We start from the raw sequence: 12,266 nt of genomic DNA on the forward strand, positions 1-12,266 counted from the left end.
GAACAGATTGCAAAGCAATCATTAATTTTTTAAAAAAATTATCAAAGATCCTTCTAGAACAGAGATAAGAAACTACTTCGTAACCTCAAATATAATACTTTAATTTCAACTATCTGATTGTTTTAAGAGTTAGTTTTTAAATGGCTGCATAAATACCTGCGGGACCAATGTACTCTTCTCAAGACTCTTCTATTTCAAAAAATGTGGAAAAAGACAATCTTCTTGTCACTTAGAATGGAAACACACTAATTTTACGAGACATCAATCACCTTTCTAGTAGTGCTCTCCTTTCATCCTGATTATTCTGAACCGTGGCTTCTAATACTGCAATTTCACCCCGTAAGTCGTCCGTCTGTTTCTCGAGCTCGCTGACTCTACGTTGACTAGACTGCCACTCCTTCTTTACGGTGCCCAAGTTTTCATTTAATGCTGTAATCTGCATGGTAAGTTTAGCTTCATTTTCTTCATGCTTCTTCATTCCTATTTCTTTTTCTTTTATTTCGGAATGCTGAGAAAAGGAAGAACAGTGAGGAAAAAACCTATTCCTAAAGTAATGCAAAATAAATTTCAGTTAGCTATTGAACTTAAAATACTGGCAACATAAGTAATACTACTTATGGAAATACTTCTTCAGGAAAGAAGGCAGGAGAATGTATTCATGTCATACTAATAAAATTGATTCCACAAACATCTGTGTGATCTGAACTGGCTCAAAGGCCCTAATGCTGAAATGAGAGTCAGCAAGCCTCTAAGAAGAACCACTAACATACAGCAATTTGAGGTTTTCGTTTTCCTCACTAGAACAGGGGAAGAACACATAGTTAGGGATAGCAAGGTGCCCTGGACACAAAGCTGGCATTTTCAGTCTCAAAATCCACATGTACCTTTTCTTCTATCAACCTGCCAAAAAACCAATTCCAAGCCATTCAACTCACTGTGTGAACTTGAAATCGCAAATCTTCAACTAAAACATTCAGCCCTCAAGTTATGTGGGGATATTTGGACTTAATTCAACAGAGGAAAGCCAGATGCTTCCCATTTTGGCATGCACAATTTAGGGAAGGAAAAGTAGACTTTGGTCATCAAAATTCCACACTGAAGTTTCCGTTCTCCCTTATCAACACTCACTTGACCAAACAAATGAGTTTAACATCATCCGCATTCACGCCATTTACCTCAATCTACATAGCTGTGGATTTGTTTGTTTTTCTGGCACTAAAAGTGTGTTTATTTTTTATGAATTATGTTTCATTGAATTTTCACTTCTCTAAACCAAAATATAATTACAGACTAAAATATTTCCAATCACATATCAGCTATTTAAACAAATCAGATCTCCTTTCTCAATCAAAAAGTAAAATGCTAGGTAAGAGCACTTAAATCTTAACTTCCAAGTAGAAAAATCCTCTCTTACTGGATTGACTTACAAAATCAATTACAAAACACACTCCCCACCATTAACTTACTGACCAGTTTAGCCTCCTTCTCAGTAAACTCTTTCTTTAGTTCATCTTCTTCCTTTTTCACCTGCTCTTTTAGCATTTGCTGGTTTCTCTTCTCCTGGTCAAGGGTTGCCTTCAGGGAATCTACTTTCCCTTGAAGCTCGAGTTTCTGCTGAATCAAAAGCTGTTTGGCATCCTTGAGATTTGTTACCTCCTATTGAAAAAGGCCGGAACTAAATCATCCTTTACAGTGAATATTTCAAAATGTAGCTGAAATATCCTAACAATATAAAAGAGTTTTAGCCTCTTCTCTTATGAGATTCTTAAAGTTCAGTATTTCAAACAACTGGTTAAAAAGACGCAAGATTATTTACTTCCTGCTCAACAATCATTTAAACTCAAGTGACACTTTACATGCACGTTTTGATGAAATTATGTGAAGAACCTCTACCCCTTATTTTCCCTTTTCTCACTTAGCAAGCATTTATTGGTCACCACTGAGGCATCACACACTGTGTTAGGTTTTAAGGATGCAGATAAAGATTATATACACTACCTGCTTTAAGGAAGTCACAGTGTGTAAGAATATAATAACATAAAGAGGTAATAAATTATAAAGCAAAATGGGAAGTATACTGATAGACATAAAAGGTGTTATTGAGAGCATTCAAGAGAGAATCTAACCTTTGAGAAAATGAATAACATTTTTACAAAGCAAATGATAGACAATTAGTTTCTTCAGCTGGCACCCTAGGTACACTTATGACAGGAAAAATGTTCCGAACAGAGTATTAAAAGATTTTAGGAAGAAAAACAACTGAAACAACAGAATCCCCTGAAAATCTTAATTCTAAACATAGGCATAATTTTCTTTAATTTTTTTTAACATTTATTTTTGGAGAGACAGAGAGAGACAGAGCACGAGTGGGGGAGGGGCAGAGAGAGGCACGGACACAGAATCCAAAGTAGCTCCAGGCTCTGAGCTGTCAGCACAGAGCCCGAGGCGGGGCTCAAACCCATGAACCCTGAGATCAAGACCTGAGCCGAAGTCGGACACTTAACCGACTGAGCCACCCAGGCGCCCCAACATAGGCACAATTTTCTAAATCAACAGCTCTGTTGATTATCATCTCAACAAATCTAAACTTTTAGACCTACTTTGCTTTATTCACTAATCTGCAAACAAAAGGAACATAGTTTCAACACATGTATGGATAACACACAAACACAGGGATGAGAGCAAGAGTATTTGTCAAAACAACAAAACTGCGTCTAGCACATAGTAGATTCTCAGTAAGATATACACACATATTTTTTATTTAGATGACAATAATATAGGATAGAAGGAGGAACAATGATTATCTTCACATACCTTTATGCTTTCTTGCTTGTGGGACTTGAGTTCTTCACTCAATTTATCAATTTCTTTTTCCTGTCTACACTTAATTTCCTCTATCTCTGCCAATTTAGACTTTTCATTTACTAGTTCTTTTTCTTTCAGTGACTGTAGAAAAATAATTTAAAAATAATTTTAAGTAAATACTTAGCTTAAAACTAATGTCATGAGAATAACTGCTACTAGGCATGACATGGTCTCTGCCCCTTTCTACCTAAGTTAACGTGAGCAAACTACTTACCTTCACTTGCCTCTGTGTCCTTATTTACACAATGTGAACAACTAATAAGATCTTCATAAGCATTAGTTACTGTTAATACTGTGAAATAAGTAGTGTCTAAGCAAGGAAAGAACACTATAAAATTTAGCCTATCGTTCTTATTCTTAATGCTATTATCATTATTACTATTACTATCAATGCCTTTATTTAAGGCGCCTAGCTAGTAGTGTGACATATTACCTAATTTAATATCAATACTAAATATAAATAGCTCTTTTTAATCCTCATGTGATAAGCATCAAAGGTTTAGAGAATAAAGGTTTGGAGAAGTGAAATAATCTATTAGAGATATAGTCAAAATTACAACAGTTCTGACTGAGCTAAAGCCCTTGCAACAAAGGCCTATGAAACTACAGTTCTCTCAGAATTTTCTAGACCCAAGACACAAATCATGAATATCATACCAGCTTCAATACCTCTACCTCCCCACAAAAACATCCTTAATTTTTTTAACTAAAGAGACTTTCAGGAATTGCACAATTAAGATACACCACAAACTTCTGGAATTGTATACTTCAGAATAATACCTTATCAGCTAATGGAAATATATTTCAACCATGAAACCAAAAATAAAGTGCTTCCTAGAATCTGAATTTCTCTTTCATATAGCATCTTAACTTTTAAACATAGTGGTCTTATAATACAAGGCTTTAACTTTATTTTTTTTAAGTTTACTTTTATTTATTTTGAGAGAGAGAGAGAGAGAGAACGAGAATGGGGAAAGGGCAGAGAGAGAGGGAGAGAGAGAATCCCAAGCAGGCTCTGCACTGTTAGCATCACGAGGCTCAAGCTCACAAACAGGGAGATCATGCCCTGAGCCAAAATCAAGAGTCAGACGCGTAACCAACTGAGTGACCCAGGTCCCAAGGCTTTCAACCATATAACTCAGCATCATTTATGTAAAATACACTCCCATTTCCCTAAGAAAAAGCTGGCTCTAAATTTTAAGAACTGTAAGAATAAGAGGAGCCTGGCTGGCTCAGTTGGAACAGCATGAGACTTTCGATCTGGGGGTTGTGAGTTTAAGCCCCATGTTGGGTGTAGAAATTGCTAAAAAAAAAAAAAAAAAAAAAAAAAAAAAAAAAGAAAAGTAATAATAATAATAATAATAATTTTAAAAAAATAATTATAAGCATAAGAAGTATTTCTGGATCTTTTAATCTCATTCACACATCTAAAGAATGTTATACAATAGTGGTGGAGCTACGATACCTGTTTCTAAATAACCAGGGGTCTACAATGTGAAAAAGATTTGTTTATAAAACTAAAAAGAGCAGTAAGAAAAATGAGTAGAAATGACAAGGGGGCTGTTAAGAAGTACTTCCCGGCATTAACATTCCAATTACCACGGTGTTGTATCAGAAACTAGAAGTCCATCTAAGGAGAGCTATTGAAGTAAAGTGATGCCCATATCGGAGAAGAGGTTTGACTAGATGATTTCTAAAGGTACCGCAACTCTCAGATTCTAGATTCAGTCAGAAAATGAAATACCTTTTCTTTTTTAATATCTTGAAGCGTTTTACACTGCTCCTTCAACTGTTGCTCTTTCTTTGCTAAATCCTGCTCCAACGTAGCCGTGGAACTCTTCAGTTCTTGAATTAATTTATTTTGGTTTCCAATTTGATTTCTGTTTGAAATCAAGTCCTCCTGTGCTAGAGAAAGCTTCTCTTCTACAGACTTACAAAAAACAAACAAACAAACAAACAAAAAACCAATTTCCCCAAATTATCGTATGTCTTTTTTTGTTGTTTTTAGCAAATGTCAACAGAAACATAACAGTGTAAGTATAGTAGAAAGCAATATACTATAAAAGGATAGCTTGTTATGCCCTTTAGTAAGATCATGTAAAAGAGAAAGGAAACTAGACCATTAACTCTCTTGCCTACGAAAAACATTTTAGTGTAAAATATTTAATAAAACTGAAGCAATTCCAAAACCTCTAGAAATAGTAAGTACTACTAGCTAAGTGATATTAAGGAATATCAAATAAAAAGGGATCATATCGAACACACTTGTAATATATGAAAATATATACATATATGTCCCTTGACATGCTGAAATCCTCAATAAATAGTCTTTGTCTTGGGAAAAAAACAAAAAACAAAAACCAACAACTGTATTTCACATCTGCAAACCTGATCAAGTGAACCAAAAGAAGAAAGTCCACCAGATACATGGGGTTCTGTTTCTGAGAAGGCCATCACCCCATCCTCTTCACTTCCCATCGATGTGGCAGAAACAGTGTCGTCAGTTAACACTGCCCACGGTTACTGACTGTTCTAAAGCCCAGATATTTTGAGAAGCCAAAGCTTATGAAAAGGGCAAGCTTTGTGGCCCCTTAGATTTCAGACTGGGGTAGGTATGGTAACAGGTGAGTAGTGGAAACTGGCAGGGACCTTGCCACTCTCAGCTGCAACTGCAAAGAATCAGAAGGGAAGGAAATGAACTCCATGATACTCTTCCACCATTTGGAAGAAGTTCATCTTTCGTATTCTGGAGATACAGTTCCTTTGAAAAGGAGGGAGAAGATCTAATTTGGGAAGGATCCCTGCTGGCTAGGCTTGACTATAGTAAGCATCCATTGGAAAAGAAATAAATAAATACTTTTTAAATGAAGACTGTATTTAAAGGGTTTCTCAAGGTTCCCTAAAGAGACAGTTTATTCCTTACAAATAAACCCAGTTCTGAAGTCTTTCTGATATCAATGAAGTTTGATTTCCAGTGGCTTCTAGAGAACACTAAAAATCCCAAGGCTTCTTTTTAAAGAATCCTAAAGTCATCTAGTCCTTTACTAACCAAGCTGTTAGCCATTAACTGAGTATACTGGTAAGGTAAAAGTCCTTAACTTAAAGAAGCTGGCTATGTAGCCCAAAAAACAGAACCACCACATAAAATGGAAGCTGTACGTAGCAGAAGAGCACTTGCTATAATGCCAAACGCACAGAAAAACAGTGAGTGCGAGAACTTTCCCTGAAATGTGTTTATGTAAGGCTCCAGGGTACATGTGGGAACTGACATAAGCATCACAAAGGGTGAGAGTGATTTCAAATAAAGATAATAAAATCTGACAAAGCCTAGCCCATATGGTCTATAGCAATTATTATCAGGTAACAGAGGTCCTGATCTAATACTAAAGAACACCAAGGCTTGCTAGAGCCTGAAATTAACAGCTCCCCCAATCTCTGACCACAAGAATTCCAAACTGCCCATGGTTTAAATAATACTCAATAAAATTTTAAACTCCCAAGACCCAATGACTAAATCTTTAAAGTCAAGCTCAAAATCTGGGCTATGCTGACATACTGCTCTACCTTGTCTCTGAATATTTGTCAATGCCATTCAGTGATACACTGCCATGTATTTTAAATATTCCTTTTATCTTTCTTGTTATAGGCCATTTTATTTTCACCTACTCAGCATATCTTCCTTTGGGGAACTCCCGTCTCCCATTCAACAGTTTTGTGGGCCTATCTTTAACCCATTGACTCCCACTGGAACAAGCAAATCCCTGAGTAGATCAACTACCAATCTTGACCCTGAATACTACAATCGAATTACAGCAGTGTAGCTAAAAAAGAAATTTCTGCAGTGTTTTCTGGTAGCTATTGTTTTTTGTCTGCTCCACAATTTTACTCTTCTTTCAAAATAAACTTTTAAAATGTTTATTATTTTCTTGATGTCTGATTAAGTGATATAAGGAATAGTATAAAGATTTATATTTAATTCTAAACTTATTATCCTAGAATTTTCACTTTACTCAGGGTGCAAAATGTACAGTTACATTCCACTTTACCTTTCTTCGACAGCAAAGAATAGCATACAGCACAGCCGTTTTGAAATATACAGTCAACAAACGTAAGTATTTCATAAATAATCCAGCAGATGGGGCTAAAAGCATGGATCAGACCAGCCTGTTTTCCATTCTACTGGTATCTAGATGTACAATGTCAGCCCACAGATGGCAGCCTTGACTTAGGTAGGTGTCATGCTACAAAGTTCTCAACCTCTCCCCTTCTCTCTCACATGCAACAAGATCATTCATCACTGAAGCAAAAGAAAAATAATGGCTGATAACCATCTCTTATTCTGGTCCATAAATATCATTTCAAGTTCTCGAGGAATTTACTTCTTCATCTTTTTTTTTTTTTTTTTTTTTTTAGCTTCCTAAGTAGTTCAGATACTTCTCATATTGGAAACATTAATAATAGAATTTAGCAATATTCTATTTCATATTTAAAAATCCTAGTGATGATAAAAGAGTAAAGGGCTGTGAATCACAAGAACTGAGGTCTAATCATGGTTCTGTTATTGTGCAATTCTGGGTCTGTCACAAACCACGCCAGGCCTCACTCAGTCTTGTCTGCAAAAGGAGGCTTTGGAATAGAGGACCTAGCCATGCCTCTTAACAATTGGAAAACTCCTCAGCAGGCTTGACTCTCTGCCCTTCTCTTTTTTCTCCATGCCTTTGATTTGTTTTCATGTATAAAATTATTAGTATACAACATAGCTTTCGAGCCTAATAAAAACCATTGTTGGCTTAATGAAAGAATATTGATCAAAGATCTAAGTCCTGTCACCATGTAATGCTCTTGGGTAAATAATATATCTGTATGAAAAAAAAGTGTGATTTCTATAGGACTTGTACAATCAATCATTACGTTTCATCTCCTTGATCAGCTAAACACCCTTCTAATCCATCCATATTCCCCATCCTTACTGTTACTGCCCACACCGCCGTCGTGTGCACCTGGACCAAGTGCCGTCTCCTCTCTGGTCTCTACACTCAGCCCTGTTGCTCCAAGATCCACTCCTTACTCTCAGCCAGTCACTGGCCCAACCTACAGATCTGAGCAAATCTTTTCTGTGGTTCCCTACTGCTTTTACAATAAAGCCCAAACTCTTCCACAGACCTTCCCTGACTTTTAATAGTGTTCTAAAGGAAAAAAAAAAAAAAAAAAAAAGAAAGAAAGAAAGAAAAAAAGAAAAAGAATTTAAAGCTACTAAGGGAGCATAGCAAATAAGACATTTTCTAAATGTCAGGTGGTATTTTTTTTCTTATAACAACTGGGCACCATGAAAATTTTTTGACTCAAGTTTCCTATTTCTTTGTCAAATCATTAGTGACCCCTAGTTCCCTCAGTGCCCTTGCAGTCTGTCTGCATCCAGCCCTCCTGTTTCATCCTGTCTCTCTCATTAATCTCTTCTGCTCCATCCTTCTGAACTTTAAGCCCAGTTCTAGTCAATTCACACCTTGATTAATGGAATTTGTGGAGGAAGGGAGACAGCCTCTTCACTAATCTTCCTACGTCTTGTTTCCCCGGATCCAATCCAAGCTATCTATAAACCTCTTCCTGGTTAAGTTGTCCAAAGTACTGTCTTCTTCATTTTATTCCTTCTTCATTTTATTCCAATCATCTTTGCTCCACATCTAAGAAACCTCACAATTTGATCCCAACCTTTCCAAATTTATCCTCCAAACACAAACCAGCATGCTAGCAACTGGTAACTGTCTCCTGCCTTTGTTCTTTCCCTGCAGTACCTTTTCTCCCCGCAGTACCTTTCCCTGTGCCCCTGAGTGAAATGACCTTCCTCAGAACTCTCTATATATTCAAATTCTATATATCCTTGAGCACCTGTTCAAGTCCCACCTCCTTCAGAAAGCCTTCCTTATAACAGCCTATGATAAAATATAGACACAGTATATTTATGTTGTCTAAAAATATCCTGTGATTTTCAACAAAATTCTTCAATAATGTACTTTAAATTAACAAATTAAAAGAAACCAGAAAGGAAAGAAACAAAAAGCATAACATTTCATGATGACAAAAAAAAAAAAAGAAAGAAAGAAAGAAAGAAAGAAAGAAAGAAAGAAAGAAAAGAAAAAAAAAAAGAACTAGCTGAATCTTGTGGGAAAGAACACAAACGTTCCATTTATCTTAGGGAACTCATACTTTAATAACACTGCATAAAAATTATTTATCTTTTTTCCATATTCTTCATTTTAATAAACATGATACATTAAACAAATAGATTTGTCAAGAACAAACAATATATGTTTAGATAATTATTATTTTTTTTAATATATGAAATTTATTGTCAAATTGGTTTCCATACAACACCCAGTGCTCATCCCAAAAGTGTTTAGATAATTAGATTAAGGTTAAGTTTACTTTGAGCTATAATCTCCTAATTTTAATCATTAAACATTCTGGTAGTCTTGGGAGGCTGACCAACATAAAAACTAAAGTCAAAGTTATCTTTTTACATTTATAAGAAGACAGCTTTAGATAAGCTAATAATGTAGCAATTAGTATATTTCCAAATAATTTTACTGTTATGGTTGTTATTTTTAAATGCCCATATTTAACATATATCATATTTTGTTATAATATAAAACAATTTCATTATTAAAAAGCATATTACTCCAAAAATAATAATTTAATAGAAAACAAGCATGATATTCCACAAATACTAACATTACCTTGTCTATCTGGTCTCAAATCAACCATTTAATGAATGCCTATAAACAACTTCCTAATATTTTTATGATATATTTTACTATACCTTAAGATCTTGCCTTGTGGCAAGAAGTTCAGATTCCTTCCCATAGAAATCAGATTGAAGCTGTTTTAGATTTTCCTGACTTTTTTCATAGGTATTTTGTAACACTGACATTTTCTCTTTCTCTGCTGCAAGTTCCTGGGCTGCTTGTATTGACTGCTGCTGTAATTTATTCTCAAGCTCTGTCTGGAACACACAATAGTTATTTAGAACAGTATGCATATCACAAACCAGTTACAAATACAAAATGAAATCCACACAAGAAGATCCCTGAGAACAAATTAAACTGTATTTATGCCCTAAAAAACTTAAGAGATTTACAAAATACAAAATCCAACAAGTCCCAATTTAAAAACCAAAAAATGAAAAAGCATTACATACAGAAAAAAGCATTTCACTGGATAGTCCCAACTATCAATGTCTCAGGAGACTGAGAGTAACAACCACATTCTGAAGGAAGATACAGTGCTAGATGCTTTAGAAGATGATATAATTTCAGGTTGAACTAAGGGAAATTTCTATAGGAAAGAAATAAAAAAGTCATTACTGCATTCATCATTTCTACTCCCTGAAATTCTAGAATAACTTAGGACATTTCTACAAGATCGTGTTTATTAACAACAAGGCAGAAAAAGAAATCTTGCAAAGATCTGACTCCTCTAAATGCTAAACTTGTCTTTAGTCTTTACGAAGACTCAGAAGATACACACAAATTATGACATAATTAAAATATATGTGTGCAGAGTATGAAAATAAGCACTGGCTTTTAAAATAAATACACTACCTCAATGCAACTTCTTTTTAAATGACCAGTGACCCCCTTGTTCCAAAACCCACTATTCATATCCTTGTCCACAGCTGACTTCACCTCTCAGCAGTACTTGAAACAGTTGATGATGTTCCCTCCTAGAAACATTCTTCAACCTGGTTTCCAGGGCACCTATCTCATTGGTGATTCCTTCTTAAATTTTTTTACAACCTCCTCTTCTTCTGTTTAACCTCTCAATACTGTAGGATGCCAGGGTTCTGACCTTCTTTTATTCCATATACAGTCTCTCTCTCTCTAGAAGATCTCAACTATACTCAACTATGGCTTTAAATATCATTTATTGACAACTGACTCCAGAATTTGTGTCTCTAGCCCCGATCTCTCTGCCTGAACTCTGGGCTCATTATAACTGAGTACTTCCCTGACCTCTCCACCTCAGTGACTGACAGAGATCTATCTCAAGCAGAACTCTTGATTCCTGACAGCAAGGCTGCTCATCAAAAAGCTTCTTTCCTCCAATAAATATGGTCATCTATCCACTTGCACAAGCCACAAATGTAGAGTTCTTTTTTTTTTTTAAGGTTGACTTATTTTTGAGAGAGAGAAAAAGAGAGACAGAGTGTGAGTGGGGGAGGGGCAGAGAGCGAGGGAAACACAGAATCCGAAGCAGCCTCCAGGCTCTGAGCTGTCAGCACAGAGCCCGATGCGGGCTCGAACCTACAGGCCACGAGATCATGACCTGGGCCAAAGTTGGCCGCCCAACCAACTGAGCCACCCACATGCCCCTGTAGAGTTATTCTTGATTCCTCTTTCCATCACCTCTGATCATCTAATCTATCAGCAAGTCCTGATGACCCAAACTTCCAAAATAGATTTTCAAATCATCCACTTCTAACACTTTAATTCATTCTATCATCATGTACTGTCTGGACTATTCCAACCATTTTTCAATGTCTTCTCTGCTTGCTCCTTTATCTCTCTGTAGTTAGACTGCACCATTTTCGCTCAAAATTCTCCAATCGATTCTAATTATCCTTAGAACAAAGTATATTATTCTCTGTTACCTTCTAATCTATAAATCTTCATGCATATGCTTTGGCCCTTATTTACTTCTCTGAGTTCATTTCATATTACTCTTCCTCTTTCCCACCACACTTAACCTACATTGGTCTTCTGTTTTTAGAAAATACCAAGTTTGTCATAGCTTAAGGTCTTTGCACTAGTTGTCCCCTTGGACCTTTGTATGGACAGCTCTTGTCTTTTAAGCTCAAATCTCTTCAGGGAAGCTTCTTTGGTCACCCAACACTTAGCAGGACTCAGTCCCATCACTGTCTTTCCCATTACCCTGTTTAGTTTCTTTCCCAGGAAAGTGTAAGTTCCACAAGAACAGGCTCCTTATCTGTTCATGACTATATCTCCAGAACCCGAAACTGTGCCATGGCATAATATAGGTGCCTAGTAATATTTCTTAAGGGAATGAATGGCAAATAGATTGGAGGTGGAAAAGCCTGGAATGACTCTTAAGAAGCTCTTATAATAGCCTGGTTAAGAGAACAAAATGACTTGGGGCGCCTGGGTGGCTCAGTCGGTTGAGCATCTGACTTCAGCTCAGGTCACGATCTCACGGTCCATGAGTTCGAGCCCCGCAACGGGCTCTGGGCTGATGGCTCGGAGCCTGGAGCCTGCTTCCGATTCTGTGTCTCCCTCTCTCTCTGCCCCTCCCCCGTTCATGCTCTGTCTCAAAAATAAATAAATGTTAAAAAAAAAAAAAAAAGAGAACAAAATGGCCTGGACTAAGACTGTGACAGTGGGAAATGA

General features: G+C 36.3%; 1 protein-coding gene across 2 annotated transcripts in view; it reads right to left on the minus strand.

Moving 5' to 3' along the window:
• Positions 1-12,266, minus strand: part of EEA1 (early endosome antigen 1) — a 112,905-nt gene that overhangs the window by 3,841 nt on the left and 96,798 nt on the right. For both annotated transcript variants that reach the window (XM_042992885.1, XM_042992886.1), the window contains 5 exons: positions 9,683-9,865; positions 4,610-4,795; positions 2,815-2,946; positions 1,471-1,656; positions 270-508 (listed from right to left, as the gene is read on the minus strand). In XM_042992885.1, the coding sequence (XP_042848819.1) occupies positions 270-508; positions 1,471-1,656; positions 2,815-2,946; positions 4,610-4,795; positions 9,683-9,865 (926 nt within the window). The remainder of the gene's footprint in view (positions 1-269; positions 509-1,470; positions 1,657-2,814; positions 2,947-4,609; positions 4,796-9,682; positions 9,866-12,266) is intronic.

The sequence above is a fragment of the Panthera tigris genome, chromosome B4 (assembly GCF_018350195.1).
Source record: "Panthera tigris isolate Pti1 chromosome B4, P.tigris_Pti1_mat1.1, whole genome shotgun sequence".
NCBI classification, from domain to species: Eukaryota; Metazoa; Chordata; class Mammalia; order Carnivora; family Felidae; genus Panthera; species Panthera tigris.